This window comes from Megascapheus bottae, chromosome 10 (assembly GCF_031878675.1).
Source record: "Megascapheus bottae isolate mThoBot1 chromosome 10, mThoBot2.hap1, whole genome shotgun sequence".
NCBI lineage: Eukaryota > Metazoa > Chordata > Mammalia > Rodentia > Geomyidae > Megascapheus > Megascapheus bottae.
This window is the reverse complement of record NC_143518.1, coordinates 61,332,192-61,351,536: the sequence shown is the minus strand read 5'-3', so window position 1 is coordinate 61,351,536 and position 19,345 is coordinate 61,332,192. Positions and strand designations below refer to the sequence as shown.

Genomic DNA, 19,345 nt, shown 5'->3' with positions numbered 1-19,345 from the left:
AAATGTCTTCAAAGTGCAATCCTTACATCACACCATCCTAGGTAGCTAGGATTACAGCCATGTAAAATATCTGAAATGCAATGGTTCCCATTTCTCTTTTCCCCAGGTCAGCTTTCCCATCCTGCTCCAGGGCACCCAGCCATCATGGTTTTCTAGAATACAACTTACACAGCCATGCTCACTACACATTCCTTCCCAGATCCAAGACACCAGCAAAGCCACCCCTCTGCAATCTTCAGAATGGATGGAAATCTAACTGCTTCCCACTCCCTGGCTAATCTCTGCCTGGCCGAGCTGCCATCACCTCCTTCCCAGAGTCCACCATCATCTGGCCAGGATGTCTGACTTCCTTTCTCTCCTCACAGTCTATTGCTCTCTGTATGGAGGCTTCAGTCTCTTCATTATAACGTTTCTCAGGGGAGGCAGACAGCCTCAGCTCCACAGAGCTGCACCCTGGCTGTTCCTAAGCTTCCCTTGGAAGATGCATAATTCCTCTACTTACTTCCCTGAAACCTCAGTGGAAATAAAATAGCCATCAGGCTCATCATCAACATGGATTTATTGTCTTTGCTCTTTTCTACTCACTGACTTTATTTAAGTGCCTTACAAGTCTACTGTCACTTATCCCTTCCTCCAGTTCCACAGAAAGATTCAGATCATTTTAATTAGTGCCCTAGCTTAGCACCTAACTGAAAATTATGTCGAATGAGTGACAAAAACGTAACAAACTTTAAGCCCGGTATTTTTGGATTCTCATGCTCTTCCTTTTCAATCCTTTGAGCCTCTGTAAATAGCCTCCCTGTACTTCTAAGCAACCATAACTTTATTCTCTGATACACATTCTTTTCTTCTGCATGCAGGAAAATTTAGTCTCTTTATAGATGGGCACATAAGTAACCAGTAAAATAGTATCCAGAAGCTACTTCTGTGCAAGAATGCTGACTCCTTCCTTACCTGAGCCTATGAGTTACCTAGAAGCAACATCAAAAGTTTGACATTCCTTGCCTCCTCTGTGTCTAGGTACCTACCCTATGGCCACCTGGTCCAGGAGGGAGAGCACTGGGGCAAGAACTGCCCCAAGCACAAGAGGTCTATCTCCCCATGACCAAGCTCTCTGACAACCCTGAGATCAGTCAAACTGCACAGGTTACCAGAAACATCCAATATTTACATCGTCCTGCACCATTCTTGCTTCATTGGCACCTAAAGCTGCATTTCTTTCTTAGCCTTTTCCTCAATTCAAAACCAAATTATTTCCGAAACAAAATACGTCTTCTCCCCTATCTCTGGATTCAATACTGATATAACTCACATCTTTGCTGATGAGACTGTTTTAACAGGGATATAGTTTAGAAAAGAAATGGCCACCTAATCTTTGACAAGGGAGCCAAAAAAATAGAATGAAAGAAAGACAGCCTCTTCAACAAGTTGTGCTGGCAAAACTGGTTAAGCACCTGCAGAAAACTAAAGTTGGATCCTTCTTTGTCACCCTGCAGTAGAATTAACTCCAAATGGATCAAAGACCTGGAGGTAAAAGCTGACACACTGAAAACTTTACAAGAAGGAATAGGAGATACACTAGGCCTCCTTGGCACAGGTAGAAACTTTCTTAATAAGGACCAAGAATCACAACAAATCAGAGAAAGGCTGGATAAGTGGGACTGCATTAAACTGCAGAGCTTTTGTATGGCAAAGGACATAGCTAGTAAATTAATTAGGAAGCCTACAGAGTGGGAGAAGATCTTCACCAACCATACAACAAAGGCCTCATATCTAAAATATATCAACAGCTCAAAAAATTGAATCTCTCCAAAGTAACAATCATCCCATTAAAAAATGGGCCAAAGACTTAAAGAGAGTCTTCTCTGAAGAAGAAACAAAAATGGCCTATAGACACATGAAGAAATGCTCCACATCTCTGGTCATGAAGTGCAAATCAAAATAACTCTAAGATTCCACCTCACTCTAGTTAGAATGGCCAGGATCAGGAAAACAAATAATAACAGATGCTGGAGGGGATGTGGCCAGGAGAGATCACTACTACACTGTTGGTGGGAGTGCAAACTTGTTCAACCACGATGGAAAGCAGTATGGCAGTGCCTCAAAAGGCTAAACACAGAACTCCCCTATGACCCAGCAATTCCACTACTTGGCATTTACCCAACCATCCAGAATCTAGGGCATAAATCCACTAGCACAACAATGTTCATTGCAGCACTATTCACCATAGCAAAGATATGGAATCAACCTAGATGTCCCTCAGTTGATGAGTGGATCAACAAGTTATGGCATTTGTACACAATGGAATGCTATGCTGCTGTCAGAAAAATGACATCGACCCATTTGTTAGGAAATGGAAAAACTTAGAAAAAATCATATAAAGTGAAGTAAGCCAGACTCAAAGGAACTTAGGCTCAATGGTTTCCCTCATTTGTCATAATCAGTAGAAACCTTGTGCTCTACTAGCAGAGATCTGCAATAGAGCAAAACCTTGATACATAAGGCCAAATAGTATGAAGCTAATTGAAAGGACCTCCAGGATATTGAAACAAAAGCCATATAACGAATGAATGTTGTCCTTAATGTACTATGTTCTCGCTCATCTCCTTTGCTGTCCCTTGGGTATCTCATATTGTTACAGTATCTCACTTTGTTATCTGATATATTGAATTTATTTGTATTTGGTTATTTGAAATTGGATAGGGAAGGGGGGAAAACCAAGATGGGGGTGGGTGGTAGGTGGAGGGGAGGGTAATGAGTACCAAGACGTGTGAAAGGGTATCAATGTATGTGAATTAATGCACCTTCTCTCTGGCAAATATCATGTAACCCTTTTATTAATTACAATGAAAATATTAAAAAAATGTAAAACAGATCCCTGCAAATATTAGCCACCCTTGCATGAAAACCAACACTTTCTTTCTAAGCATTAAGTCATAACACGGTGCTGGTTTATTATGTCACACAACGAAGTATCTTTTCTATTACTTTCTCTACTTGTAGTAATGATTTACACAGCGGTCCCCATCCGCAGTATCCACATAGTACAGATTTTTGAACTCAACTTTGAGAATCCAAAGGTAGGAGTAATGAAAGCCATGGATGAACACGAGCCTCACAGTGCCAACATTGCAGGCCTTATTCCTAAACCAAACCCATCACAGAGCCAAGTGAAGGAAGCTCTTCTCTGTGCTCATTCGCACTGAACATTGCCTGGACGAAATCCATTCAATGAAAAGGGAGCTCGTAATGGACCTGTGCTGCAGATTGCTATCTATTTGTACTGGAGGCCTCTTAGCCTCATCTTGGAGAAAGCCGAAGTTACCCTAAGCCAGTGAATGGCCTGTCCCAAGCTAGCAGACACTACCCTCTCCTGATGCTTCAGAACAGAGTGAGGGCACCACTCAGGGTGAGGGCATGATCGCAAAACACAACGTCCACACCAACCACGGGCCAGGACTCTGTGAACAGTGCTCAAAACAAGGAGGGCTTGATCGATCAGAAGATGGAAGAGTGGCCACTTGGAATTCCATCATTCAAGGCAGAGCTGCAGGTTCCGATAAAGAGGAAGCTAAACAGATCTAAAGTGAAAGATAGCACTTGAGAACCCTTCGTAGCCACAGTCTGAAAGTGGGCCCAATCTAATTCATTCCAATGCTAGAGGTACTGGCCATTATATTTACATGTAGATATTAGATATATATAGATAGGTAGTTATTAGACATAGACAGGTATATATCTATAGACATCTATTTGTATATCAATTTATTATAAACTCTATTCTATATACTGCCATGTGTTATACAGTATGTTATAAAATAGAATAATACAAGTATTATATAATATTAAATATAAAGAAAGGCAATATACGCAACATATACAGGATATATAATAGTCATTTATGACTGTTTCATAGAAATCTAACAGTAGAAAACAAAATTATATACTACTGTCTTCACTCTAAATGTTAGAGAATTTTAGTCAATTGTATATAGTGATCATAAGGATTCATTGTTAGGATAAAGAGAAAAATGCATTTTAATTTTTTAAATATTTCAAGATAATCTCATGAAGAACATGATATTTGAGAATATTGTGAGTTTTGCCTTTTTTAGCAAAACATTAATAAACGGTATCTTTGACACAGACAGACCCATAGAAAATAACTTCGGTGTTGAATAATAACAAATTCTCATGTGACCCTCTTCAACATGTCTGAAAAACCATAATTGACTTCTTTCTTTACAGGCTCTCTATATAACCACAAAGGCACATTAATTACTAATCACTTGCTCCATGCTTTTGAAAATTTGCTTCCTTTAAAATGCTAACTATATTTTCAACAATACAACCTTTTTAAGCTTTAGAATGCTTTAGGTAATAAAAAAATTAATTTGAATGGAATGAAATATTGAGACTGCAAGCTTTTGCCACCACCTGGTAAATGTCAACTTGTACAAGTGTTGTACAATTGTGCAGTGTTTCCAGAGGAACAGAAGGTCACATGACCGAAACAAGATTCCTGCTTCCCTGGAATCTGAGGGCTATGTAGAGTTACTGGAAAAATTTAATTAGCAATGGCCTTCTGTGTCGAAAGCAGCTACCTCTTTGATTTTATGCCTGTAATTCAGACATGAGCATTCAAATCAGACCACATCTTACACTTTGGTATTTATTAAGGCAATATCAAATAAACCGCTCTAAATAATCATTTTCCACTCCTGTAGACTATCGGCCTAATATCTAACACTTCTGTGAACATTAGATAATTTCAGATGTTAAGATTTAACATTGTCTTAATAGGAAATTTTTTATCTTAAAGCAAGGAGATAAAGCAGTGTTTTCTATTGCTGAAATTGAGGATTCTTTCCTAAGGACTTTGAAATTTTGTAAATATTAATAATAATACCCACAATAGTGATTTAGTTCATGCTTCCCCTATTTGTGAAAAATGTTCACATCTCACATCCCACCTCATCCCACAAACACCGACACCCATCTTTTTAATTGCACATAAGGTAAGATGAGAAGATTTTTCAGGAGGGAAAGATTTTTCAGATCAGATAGAAGTCAACTGAAATTTCAAGAGTAAAATCAAGAAAAAAATTGAGCACAATTGTTGGAAAACAAAAAATAGATAAATAATGGAGAATTAAAGGCAATGCTTCTAGTGTTTAACAGGATGGGGTTCATTTTTGTGTGTAGGTGCTTCACAAAACAGCTAATGATTTCAGGAACTGATTGTTATGTCACATATTCTAAAAGTAAGAGAAAAGAAGGGAAATGGATCAGGATGTATGTACTCAAAAATAAACAACTGTCATCTTTGAGCAACTACTAAAAGGTGATGATAATAAATTTTAAGAAAAAAGAAGGGAAAATCCTCGAGGCATAGATTCCAAAGTTGTAAAGAGACACAATAACAGCTAAAACTTGATTTATCTAGAAGTTCCTTTTAAAGACATATGTGTGTGCAATCCTTAAGAATTACTGCAAAAGGTACTTCTTTTTGTGTTTTTTTTATTAAAACTTATAGGAGTTATATCTCCTTGTCAGAAGCAGTAATCTCGGAACATCATTTCCCAGAACTGTGCTCTGAATGAAACATTTATCAATATAAAGATAAGATTGCTCAAGTTCCATCATCTTCCACAAAAGTTAACAAGGAAAAGGAGGAACATTCTCAAAATTTACTGTTGGAAGTGCTGAGCTTACAATTTATTCCCCATAAATAAGGACATTTTATTATCACAGTCCTTATCTCTCAATGACAGTATTTGTCATGAGAGATGGCTAGAGAGAAAATGGTAAGAGAGAGAAATTGAGTCTTTCTCATATATCACAAAGGCTAGCAAGAATCACTGGTAATTAAATAATTATTAAACTAATTTTTTCAAAAAAAAAGCATAAAGTTTTTCAATTCTCCTAGGTAATATAAGTAAGATCTGCCAGTTAGAAGTTGAAAATTAAAAAAAAAAAAGAGAGAGAGAGCCGGGAGTTTGGCCTAGTGGTAGAGTGCTTGCCTAGCATGCACGAAGACTCAGGTTCGATTCTTCAGTACCACATACTTAGAAAAAAGCTGGAAGTGGTGCTGAGGCTCAAGTGGTAGAGCTTTAGCCTTGAGAAAGTCCAAGGACAGTGCTCAGGCCCTGAGCTTAAGCCCAGGACTGGCAAAAAAATAAATAAATAAAAGTAAAAAGAAAGAGAGAAAGCTAGGTAATGACAAAGATTGAGAATGATTTGATTAATAGTGTTTTGTGCTAAATTGTGCTGTCTTTTTTTGTATTGGTTCATTTTTATATTTTTGTCTGGTTTTTTGGCATTCAAAAATTATATAAATGCACAATAAATATTAAAGTGCATAAAAATAAGAGTTAAAATTCACATATAATCCTATAATTATAGGTAATTATTTGAGGTGTTATCATCTAGCTCTCTCAAGGAACATATAAACCTAGGAAGGTACTACAGCTATAATCCTAGCTACTCAAGGAGGCTCAGATCTGAGGTGGGTAAGAGCCAGTCAGAGCAGACAAATCTGAGACTCTTTGTTCCAATTAAGCAGCAAAGAGCCAGAAATGGAGTCACAGCTCAAGCAGTAGAGTGTCAGCCTTGCACAAAAAGCCAAGCAAGAGCTCGAGGCTCTGAGGTCAATGCCTTGACCTTATCACTTTATAAGTTCAGTACATCTTGATCAAGGATATGTTGAACTGAAACCTCTTTGTACACCTATTTGAATATAGGCCTGGCTCGCTTGTTAGCGCTCCAGCTAATGAGTGAAAGCATTACATACCATGGTAGAGTACTGCCCTTGAGCCAAAAAACTAAAGCCAACAGAAAACAAAACCCATAAGAACAACAACCAATACAAAAATATAACAACCAAAGAAAGATGTGCGGGAGGAGATAGAGAAAAATGAACAGAGCAGACAAATGGAAATAATTTTGCCAAATTATTTAACATAGCTTCATCACATTAATGTATTATTTCTAACAAAATTAAAAAGCGAGAAATTCAATCTTGCTCAATTTTTGACATATTTACTTAGTCACACAAAAGTCCTAAGTCATAATAGTGAATAATATATTCTGATGCAGCTTGTCACAGCCATTTTGAAAAATTAAGGCATTGCCTTCCTAATGTCTTTTATTCATTATGGAAACAGCAAGTTGGAATAAGAATGTCATAGTTCTAGCTCTTTGAGCTCTTACTTTTCCATATCTGGGTTAAATACTTCTAAGTCATGCATGTGTGAGGCAGCAGTTCTACCCTGAACTTTGAATCCAAAGCTAAATTGTACTTCTGAATAGTCTGGCACCTTAGACAAATTACTTAACCTTTCTATGTCTCATATTCTATGGAAGTATTCAATTTTTAAAAAATTTAAAAAAGACTTTTAGTAATAAGGTGTACAAAGAAGTTAAAATTCCATACACTAGGTGTTGAGCACAATAATGCTAAGGATATCTTGATCAGTGCCCAGAACAGCAAAAGGTTTCCCCATGGCTCCTATGACCACTTTGATTAGAGCCTACAGGAAGTTATGCAGTCTCGGTTTGTGTGGTGTGATCATCTCAGATTCTGCACCTCACCACCAGTGGTAACTGAAGACCTGCTTTGCTGGAAATCATCTAGCATTTAAGAATGAATTCCCCACCGCCTCATATCCTTGTGTTCATTCGGGCCTCAGGCCATGCTCAGTACTAGAAGATGGTGGATAGAATCCCTAAGCTGCCTATGGAAGGAAGTTATCACAGTAGGATGTGCTCTAAGAGTGGATATTGACAGCCTGGCAACTTCTTGTTTCACTCTTAAGCCCTCTAATCAGTAAGGTGAGCATGTTTTTCCTTCCACACCCTCCTGCCACGTTCTGTTGCCCATGGCAACAGGACCCAAAACCACCATACCTAAAACCCCAGATACAGTAACACACAATAATCCTTCCCTTCCAGTGATGTCATCTCTGATGTTTTCTCACAGAGACAGAGCTGACTAACTAGGAATCTCAAGCAAGAAGTATAAAAATCATGACTCTGCCTGCACTGGGTAAGCCTTCTCTACTTACATAGACAAAACAGTGTCAGAATGGAATTTCCCTGATAAAGACTCAAGCAATATGTTACTATTGACTGTATAATTGTCCATTCTAGCATGTTTTTCCTATGTTTTCTTTTTAAGTCTTTCATTGGACTGTTTTTGGATCACATCCTTCCTAATACATTGTCAAGTTCTTATATGTTCAAAACTGCATCAATATTGCCAAATTAAAATGATGGATTGGTTTGATAGAATTTTAGATGCTAAAATTTTCCTGGAAACTTGTAGACAATTGCTAGCTCACAGAAGGTACGGCGCAGACATCAGATTTCTTTTTATTCTTTTTATAAGTGAAGCCTTTCTCCAAAACTGTTAACATAGTTCCCAAAAAATCAGATAGCCTTTAATAAATTCCTTACCTATCTGACATCACAATATCTTCATCTGTAAAATTACGATAATAATGGAACTTAATAGGTGGTTGAAGATTAAATTAGTAACTGTATACAGAGTGCCCAGACACAGTAAAAACTTGAAAGGCTGTTATTCTCATGTGAATGTCTGGAAATGAGGATGATAGATTGTCATCATAATTCAAAAACATCTTGTTTGAGGCAGAATTTTAGTTTCAAAACTATGCTCCTTAGAGATTTATGTTGCTAATACAGATCTATAAATTGGTTTGATTTCTGCATGGTAAATGTCACATCCTCCTTTTTCCTTCTTGGGCTTGTCTTCATTGGCTAATTATTTATCCACAGTCTGTTTTGCTAAATGTATAAAAATTTACTGAGACAAATGGCTTTCTATTTGTTCTAATATAATAAAAACCGGAGGTTATTAACCCATTATCTACTCACCAGAGAAATGAAATTGATTCAAGTGGGATATAAGTAAAACACTTGAAAATTAAAATAAAAATCCAATCAGGTGCAATGATAGTAACAACACTATTAGAACATATTGGAATGCTTCCTCCAAACTACAGGCCTTATCTTCTCACTCTCCACTTTCCAAGTGCTTATTTATTTACAAATAGAAATCAAAAATTTTATTTCAATGGGCAGGGAGTTTGGCCTAGTGGTAGAGTGCTTGCCTAGCATGCACAAAGACCCAGGTTCGATTCCTCAGTACCACATATATAGAAAAGCCAGAAATGGTGCTATGGCTCAAGTGGTAGAGCGCTAGCCTTGAGAATGCCCAAGGACACTTTTCAGGCCCTGAGATAAAGCCCAGAACTGGCAAAAAAAATTATTTCAAAAATAATAGAACCAATGGATTTTTTAAAAAACCTAAATAGCTAGCATTCAAATAAGTGCACAAGAAAATTCCAAATACTACCATGTTATGCATATAATAATAATTAACTAGATCACACCTAAGCAGATTTATTTTCTCCTGAGAGAAGACTGAGAAATAGAATTTTTGTATAGAAGTAAAAGAGAGAGTATTTCTATAGCTCTATCCATGGAATAATGTGGAAATTTATAAATATGCAATTAATTCCAACAAATGATTGAAGTTTGAAACAAAGCAGTGGCAAAACAAGTCTAGGGGTATAAAATTAGAAACACCAAATGCATCATCAATGATGGCACTTGTTATTGGTTAGAATATGTTGATAATTAAGCTAAAAATCACCCAGTTAATCCCCGGATATAGCCGCTTCCTCTGCTTTGTTTCCGAGGTGCAGGATGAATCACAATTCCCAGCTGTCTTGGACGTGAGTGTCATTGATCAGGAAGGAGGGTAGAGCCAATGTGTGGACAGACGGGCCCAATTTCACGACAATGACAGGAAACACAATTCTGAGCACATTCTCTGAAGGGAGGGTGTCGGTCGCTTCATTTTTTAACTTAAGCTTGGCAGTGAGCATGTGAGCCTCGTGGACTGATCCTTATTGAGAGCCCTCCATGATGCCAGCCGAGGGGAAGACAAGATACCCGCGAAAACTCCACGGCAGCTTTCTCACTAGCAAACAGTGAGCTTCGTGGAAAACACAGCATTTCTTCCCAACATTAGTTTCTGAATTTTCAAACTCTAGCTATAAAGTATTTATAATAATAATAATAATGATTATTATTATTATTTGTATGATTACTATTGGGCTGTTACTAGTGTTTGAAGTACGGGCCTTGTGCTCTTGTTTGGTTCTTTCTGCTCAAGGCTGATACTTTACCACTTCAGCCACCCCTCCACTTCCAGTTTTCTGTAGCATAATGAACAATAAGAGTCTCATGGACTTTCCGGTCCACCAAGATTTCAACTGTGATCCTCAGATCTCAACCTCTGAAGTAGCTAAGGTTACGGTTGTAAGCTACCGGTGCCCAGCTAATGTGTATTATTAAATGTTCTCACTGAATGTTTGGCTCTGTGATACTGTGTCACAGTGGAATAAAATCATTTGTAAGAGAAATAACACACACAAACACACATACATCTCGATGGTTTTGTTCACATACATATACGTGTGCGTCATACCGTTTCATGAATCAAGTAAGATAAGTATCAATTTCTGTATGTGTGACTCAGTATTCAAAAAGGGGATTAAATTGATAGAACCCTTGCTTATTGCAGAATTATTCCTAAATATTCCCAAACTATGCTTTTCCTTTTCTAATGACAGAGCCTGCATTACGTCATCACCCTCTCATTTACGGCACACTTGGTTTTCACTCGTCATTTCTGTTGTCTTCTATCTTTCTTGATGGCATGACCAGTCAAACGCAGGGTCTCACACACAGCACACCCAGTACCACAGTCATTTCCTTACTACATTTATTTAATATTGAAGGATTTTTTAGCCAACCACCAGTGGCTGATGCCTACAATCCTAACAACTGAGAGGCAGAGACGTGAGGATCACAATTCAAAGCCTGCAGGGGCAGGAAGGCACACGAGATGCTTATTTCCAACTACCCAGCCAAAAACTTTAACTGGAGATATGGTTCAAGTGGTAGAGTACCAACCTTGAATGAAAAAACTAAGGAAGGAAGAGTGCCCAGGCCCTGAGCTCAAACCCAGAAAACAATCATGCCAATATTATCATACCTATCCTCAGTACAAACTTTAACCACTTACAAATGTATCACTCTGTGAACTTAAAGACATCACCATCATCCATCTCCAGATTGTTTTGTTGTGTGTGATCTGGTCCTGGGGCCTAGACTCAGGACCTGCGCAGGCACTGTACCTGAGTTTTAGCTTTTTGCTCAAGGTTAGTCCTCTACTTTTTGAACCAAATCTTCTGTTTTTTGGTTTTGGTTTTTTTTTTTCCTGCCTGAGCTAGCTTCGAACTGCTATTGTCAGATCTCAGCCTCCTTAGCTAGGATTACAGGCGTGAGCTACTGATGCCAGGCTATTTTTCTTTATTTTTGATTTTCAGTTTATCTCTTGCCAAGAACCTGCCTTATGTGTGAGATGCCACTCTGCTGTAGAATTGTCCAAAAGGGTCCATGTGTGGCTTGCAGAACAGGAAGACCCGTGGCTCAGGAAAGCAGAGCGCAGACAGGGCCCTGTTTGGGCAGAGATGCCCCTGAGCTTTCTGTGAGGCTGCACACAGAGCTTTGCAGACGGTCTGGGCAGAGGTTGCAAGGAAGATGACAGCTTTCATAACACTGTGTCTGATTTGCCGAAGGCGGAAAGTTGAGCCACCTCTGTGCCAGTAATGTGGAGGAAACCTTCTTGTCTGACAAGCAGGGCAGACAGTACAGGATCATGTGATCTGGCGGTTGGCCGCACTTGGGGAAATGTCAGAATAACAGTCAATCTCAATTCGAACACAGGCGATTCTAGCTCTGACTGTCAGATAAACGAGGGACCACATTTATGTGAATGAGCCATTACAGTTTATGGTGAGCATTGATTTATTTATTTTAACCAACCATTAGCAATAATGGGTTGTAACGTGCTGTCCTTTAAAAACTATAATTAAATGAAAAGAAAAATAAAAATGTTGATCAACTTGAACTTACCATGTGAAGATGAGACAGAGTAATGTAGATATCAAAATCAAAACTTGATTAAACATTGCAGACTGAGTACGCTGAATGGCCCTGTGTAAATCATTCTAAAATAACAAGAACACATACATTATCATTTCCATAAAGGCAAAATATATGCATGAGCTCAATGCAATTTCAGTCTTTCCCTGTATGCTCAATGTAGACATTTTTACTAAATTTAGCAGTATTTTGCCTACACCCAAATGTAGTTACTAAAACATCCATAGTATAAAGCTAATAGGACAGAAAGACCACTAAAGCACAAAACCTCAGCTTCCTTCCCTCTTACACTTCTGAAAACTTGTTGCATCTACTACCTGAAAAGCCTCAAGCTGGGCCCTAAGGCTACATGCAGGTTTATAATCCGAGGATACAGGAAGGTGATGCAAAGAGAGTTGTAAGCCTGAGTTCAGCTGGGATTCATAACCTGACTTCACGACAACATTAAAAAATAATAATAAAAATAAAAACCTCTCTCCTTTAGTGACAATGATTACCATGCAAACTCTAATTTTGAAAAATCACATAATAATATATTCAATGAAGGTGTGAGTAATAGCTAAGTGAAACTATAATCAAAACTCATTGTCAGAAACATAACGAAAATAAGGCCAGGAAGGTGACCTAGTGGTAAAGTGCTTGCCTAGCATGCACGAAGCCCTGGGTTCTATTCCTCAGTTACTACATACACAGAAAAAGCTGGAAGTGGTGCTGTGGCTCAAGTGGCAGAGCGTTAGCCTTAAGAAATCCCAAGGACAGTGCTCAGGCCTTGAGGTAAAGGACTGCTAAAATAATAATAATAATAACAATAATAGGAATTCGAATACAGCTTATCATCAAAAGAAAAAGTTCATGAAAAAAACTTTAATGTTGTATTTTTTATTTTTAAAATTTATATTATCCTTATGTAGCTGTACAAAGTACTAGTACTGGGGCTTGAACTCAGGGCCTTGTGCTACTGCTTGGCTCTTTCTGCTCAATGCTGGCTCTCTACCACTTGAACCATACCTCCACTTCAAGTTTTTTCTTGGTTCATTGAAGAAAAGTTTCTCACAGAACTTTCTACCCAGGCAGGCTGCATACTGGCATCCTTAGATGAGTAGCTATACTAATAGTATAGGAATGAGCCACTGATATCTAATATAATTTATTTTTTACATTAAAAGAAATATAAATTCAAATCCCTTTCCAACTGACAGTTAAGTAGTAATAATAACACCCATTGTTGTTTAAGCTATAACAAGTGAGTAGTCACAAGCCTGTACTATTCAGGTAACTACAAATTTTAGGAAGATAATTTGGTAATGCATATCAAAACCCAGAATATACCCTTTCTAATTAATGCATACATTCATTCAGTAAGCATTTAGCCAATAACAGAATGTCTAAAATGTAACAACATGAAAATCACCCCAGATGGGCAACACTGTTTATGTATGATAATCTTTATCACATTATTATATTTATTATCTGACATAATGAATGAGTAGCCATATTTAAGGGAATAAAATATGCAATATAAGACTGGTTATGTAAATTAATATTTAATTATAGATTTAGTCATATCTGATTAAAAAGTGTTCTTTATTTAAAGAAATAAATTCATCTCATTTTTTAAGAATGTACTTTTAACAGTCTCAATGCAATATAAGAGAAGTAACCTTACTAATGGGAAATATCTCAATGAGATATCATTTTATTTTCCCTTACCACGGAGATAAAGAGAAGTCCTATAGAAACAAAGAATTAGAGTGACTGATTAGAATTCCATTGCTCATCCTTGAGTTTACTACAGAAGAGGTGCTAATGAGCAGATAAACAAATAAACATTTTAGAATCCAATGATAAATCGAAAAACAAACCATACAAATATAAGGGAAAGGAATTCTAAGCTAATATCGTAAAACATTCCTTTTTACCTCCGTGACTGACTAATGGATCTATCTTGGTTATTTTTTCACAACTAATTTCATAGTAATTAACACAGACTTGTTTTTTGCCTGATGTACTTTTTTTCATTAGCAATTTGGCAATCTATATATAGTCAACTGGAATTGCTTTGAGGATAATTAAGTCTGTACAGTGTTTTGGTCATGAGACTCAAATGTTAATTGATATAAATACTCACCAAGAATATTCAAATATTTTGGGAGGAGCCAAAATTTTGGTCACAATATCTATTCAAACACAAGCTAAATTAAAAATAAATGTCTCCAAAAAATTTGATTTATAGTGAAGAATAATTAATACTATGAAGCCCTTTCTGGTTTTCTGCCAGATACAAGATTGGATAAAATCATGTTGTATATGTGTATGTGCGTTTGTGTGCACATACACTCAAAATTACCATATATATACCTGTCTTTTCTCTTGCAAATAGAGATATTGATAGAAAAATTAAGCAGTTTGCCCATTAGAAGGTGTGGAATATAGTGAAAAAAATCTCCCTATCTATAGAAAGAATGAATGAAAGCTATCTACAAAATGAATGCGCAAGCAGAAAATGTCTCAGCTTGCTTGCAGGTCTTCCATGAGGCCTCTGTGAACACATTTTGTTCCTAAATACATGACATTCACTTCAAAGTGAACCTTGAGCAACTACATTGTGGAATACGCTCAGTCTTACATCTCTTCTTCTGCCTGGTTTTCCACTTTCCTTTCTTTTTTTTCCATATATTTTTTATTATAATTAATAGAAGGGTTACATTATATTTGCCAGATAGAAGGTACATTAATTCACATACATTGATACCCTTTCACATGTCTTGGTCCCCATTTCCCTCCCCCCCACCCCCACTCCTCATCTTGTTTTCACCCCTTCCCTATCCAATTTCAAATAACCAAATACACTCTCCTTTCTAACAGCTTACACACAACTGAAATCAACCAAGTCAAGTCTAATAGGATGGTATTAAATAAGAGACTTACATAGCTCACCTAGGGCCCCATAAATTGTGTGGCTTGGAAAACTACTCAAAATTAAAAGCAATTTGACAAATCAATTCCCTGAGTCCTTACAATCAGGGCAACCCCTTCTGGATGAACAGACTGCCTTGAAAGGGAAGGGGATTTGTCCAGGAAAACCAGGTCCAAATAATATTCAGATAGTGTTTTATGACCGGTCGAAATCTAAGCCACTTTGATTTATGAGGCATAGGGCCCTAAAAAGGAAGCCATGTGTCTCTAGAGAATTTCACACCTTTTCACATGAGTTTCACTGTTCTAGAGAGACCACTTCCAGTCTCTTAACATACACATAAATACAAAATACTGTTCTATACACATTGACATTATGTACATAATATTTTCATATTATATTTATGTATATTACATATAAATACACATAGAACATGTACATAAAACAGTATTTTAATGTTACATAAATGAAAATTAAATGTTATATATTAATAAACAGAAATCATGTTACATATTAATAGATATAAATTATATGAATTTTCTATTTTATGTATTCTATTGTATATGTAGTTCCTACTTTATGGGAGAGAGTAGAATGGGAAACAAAAGATCAAACCCTGAGACAATTAGTTTTGTTTATGTCTAGAAAATCAGTAAGACAAAAACAAAGGGTTCAAAAGTATGTTTTCGTATTTTGTCGTAAGAGAAAATTACTTACAATCATATTTTCCAAGGCGTGTTTTGCAAGCCAACAGTTTAGAAATACTGGAACAAATAGATTCCTTAAGGAAGGCCAGAATATCTAGAAAACAAATCAAGACTAAACTTTTATCTCAAAGAAAAACATTATAGCCAACAGAATAAAGAGTTAATTTAATCAGATTAAAAGTTAAGACAATGAAATGATTTAGTGGCAAAATATTTAAACACCTATTTGTTTGTTTAAGAAAAAGAAAGGTCAAGATAGGACCTTTTTCCACTAAGTTTTAGAGAAATTATTGCAGGAGTAAAGAAAATAATGAGCTCTCATTAGGTGTCAGATATAACTATGCTAATTCTAGTATTAGGCCTTTTGTGTAATGCTTTATAATAAGCAGGAAAGCTGAGAGAAGGATAACACTTTTATTTCCTGTCTTCTCAGTCAAGAACTTTAAATGACCCGGAAAAACTCTGTTCCACTGCAATTATTCTGAGCTTATTGCCACCTGTTGTAGATGAGTTACTCAAAATAAACTATAAGAAGTAACAGTATCAGAATACATTGATTTATTACCTAATTTTTCCAACAAAAATCCAAATCCTATTACATATTAACAGGACCACAGTTAAATAGGATTATTATGAGCATGGTAATAGACAGTAATTGGTGTCTGGCTCGTAGAAGTTTCTTACTAACAGGAGAAATGCATTTAGTATATCCTATGGTTAAATGAGAGATAAATCCATTTTCACTATGACAAAATTGTATAGATAGTTCATCGTAATTGGTTTCCATTTTTTAATATTTCCACAATATAAACAAGAAAAAAGCTGGGAGAGATGGCTCACACCTATAATCCTAGGTATTCAGGAGGCTAAGATCCGAGGATCAAAGTTCAAAGCCAATTGGGGCACAAAAGGACCTGAGACTCCAATTAACATCTAGAAAATAGGAAGTGGGGATTGGCTCAGCCTTGAGCAAAAACAAGAAAGGAAGTGTGTAGGTTCAAGTACTGACAATTGTTCAATGGCATCGCTAGAGCAAGACTTCATTTTGTAGTTGAACTGTCTCAGATTTCATTGAATTACACGATTCACTTATCCAACTGCCTTTATTCTTTAGTGCTATGATTCTAACCAAAGTGTCAATCCATTTATCTTTGCTACAACAATTATTTACAATTATATAGTTTTAAAAATTGCTTAAATATAATATCATTTTGATTGTGAAGATATTGTTACTTACTGAGATAATAAAAGGAACTGCGTTGATTATCTCTAAGATGAACGGAACTCGTAAAATCTGTTCCCAGATATTTCCCTAAACAAGAAAGAAGGAACAAAAACGATGGTCAATTATACTGAATCCTATTCAAAAATGGAAAAGACTGGACTTAGAATTTCTGTCATAATAAGAAAGCCTGTAACAAGAGAAAGAAAACTGATCTGCAGTATGATAATCAGTGTCGTGGTGACCTGAAGATTTGTTTCAGTGCCACTGAGTTCTCACTTCTGTAGCAAGTCCAAGAAATAAAAGAAAAATTTTATAGTAACCCATATAAAATTGCACTCCTAAACCACTGGATAGAATTAAAAAGTGACAACAAAAAAATCAGCCAGGTACCACTGGCTCAGTTCTGTAATCCTCGTTGAGATCTGAGGAACATGGTTCAAACTGTGTGTGAGCAGGAAATTCTATGTGACTTCATTTTTTCTTCAGTCATGGGACTTGCTCTCTGGGCCTGAGCACTGTCCCTGAGCTCTTCAACTCAAGGCTAGCATTCTATCACTTGAGCCACAGTGCCACTTCCAGTTTTCTGGTGGTTAATTGGAAATAAGAGTCTCATAGGCTTTCATGCCCAGGTTGTATTTGAACCACAATCATCAGATCTCAGCCACCTGAGTAGCTAAGATAACAGGCATGAGCCACCAGTGCCCAGCTTTTATATGTGACTCTTATCTCCAATTAAGCAGCAAAAAGCTGGAAATAGAGCTATAACTCAAATGGTAGAACAGTGGCCTTGAACAATAAAAGCTAAAGAATAATACCTAGGCCTGACTTCAAGCCCCAGTATCCTCCCAACCCCCATAATATAAATCTATAGAATCCATTATAAAGTGACTTAATCTTTTATACTGCAACACTGGCACGAAATGTTTTCCAAGCAGTTTTTCAGCCACACAGTTTATTAAAAATCACTGGTACTGTTTTAACCTAAATCAATCTTAAAGGAAGGGCCTTTTTAAGCACCTACTCATAATCTTCCAACCCACCAAAAACGGTATTCCTCAAGACTAAGCAAAGTTTGCAGAGCCCAGTACAAAAGGAATGTGTACAACAGTCCCTTTAACAAACTGCAGAAGGGGCTCTCACAACTCTAGACCAGCCACTCTGTGCTTCTTGCTGTGGATCTCCATGAGAGCACACGCGTCTCACCCAGGAAGTGAATCCTGGTATTCACGGATGGCCCTTGAAACTGTCCCTGCTGGTTGCTGTCATGAGTTGGGGGCAGTCTGTGTGCTGGTAGCTGGATGTATATGGAAGCATATCGACAGGCACTGCGGTCTAAGATGCTGGGCTGAGGGAGGTAATGAGGTCAGGACACGGCACCCTGGAAGGCATTTCCAGCGTAGCTGGGGCTCCCAGTCTGCCTTGGCAAAAGCAGGTTTTCATAAGCCTGACTCCTGATTCTCTGTGACATGATTTGCTGTCACTACTTTCTAGGTGGTACTTACCACTGTGGTATCATCACCCACCGAGTGGACCTCACCGAAGCCCAACAGAGAATACTCCATCTTGGACCTTCAGGCTGTAAACCTGGGTGACACAAATCAGTCACCCTCTTTTTCGTTATGACTTACGTAGTCTCAAGTGTCTTGTTCTAGCAACAGAAAACGGACCAATACAGTACCTAACGCCAAACAACTGCAGATTGTTTTTCTAAGAAACCTATACATTGAAAAAGCAATTGGAAATTTGGCTTCCCAGTACATTTCCAAGTATGGTATAACACTTGCTGTTTCAATGCTTTACAACATTTGAGTCATAAAATACGTCCAAATCACCAAACGAGTTGGAGGAAAGCTGTTCTCCAGGAGCTAACGTACTCAAGGGTGTTGTGGCAGCAGCAGATCACCCTCCAGGCTCTGGACCAAGTCCTACCCAGGGAGCAGGAAGAACCCAGCTGCCCAAAGTGGGCCAGGAGCTCCACAGCCCCTCCCATTACCTCAGTGAGAGACACCCAGGAGAGTGAGCAGGAGAGATCAGCGTAGAATTGTCCAATCCTAGCGCTTTCTCCATCATCTGCCCATCTGCTGCAGTGTGTGTGTGTGTGTGTGTGTGTGTGTGTGTGTGTGTGTGTGTGTGTGTGTGTATGTGTGGGAGGAGGTGGCCAGTGAATGAACTTTCCACGGGGGACCAATTTACACAGTCAAAAATTATGCAGGAGAACAATGTTTCTTGCTAAAAATAAATGCCCACATTTTCAATTACATTCATTAGGTTTCATTCTCAGATCCCGGGTTGTCCTCAGAACAGAGCGATGCACTGTAAATGATCTCAGATGAAAAACAATTACAGAAAGGATCTGAGTGCCGCTGTCAGTAGGAAATCCCAGCTGACCTGCAGCTCAGAGCCTACTGAACAAAAGCCGTTACTGTGAAAAAAAGAGAGCAAATCCACTCCACA

General features: G+C 37.6%; 1 protein-coding gene across 7 annotated transcripts in view; it reads right to left on the bottom strand.

The window, feature by feature from the left end:
• The window catches only part of Kcnt2 (potassium sodium-activated channel subfamily T member 2), a 267,206-nt gene that overhangs the window by 143,427 nt on the left and 104,434 nt on the right, over positions 1-19,345 (bottom strand). For all 7 annotated transcript variants that reach the window (XR_016536895.1, XM_090341474.1, XM_090341480.1 and 4 more), the window contains exons 6-8: positions 16,904-16,978; positions 15,677-15,760; positions 12,013-12,107 (exon numbers count right to left, since the gene is read on the bottom strand). Coding sequence is in view for 6 of the 7 variants with exons in the window: in XM_090341474.1 (XP_090197600.1) it covers positions 12,013-12,107; positions 15,677-15,760; positions 16,904-16,978 (254 nt within the window). In the remaining variant the exon portion in view is untranslated. The remainder of the gene's footprint in view (positions 1-12,012; positions 12,108-15,676; positions 15,761-16,903; positions 16,979-19,345) is intronic.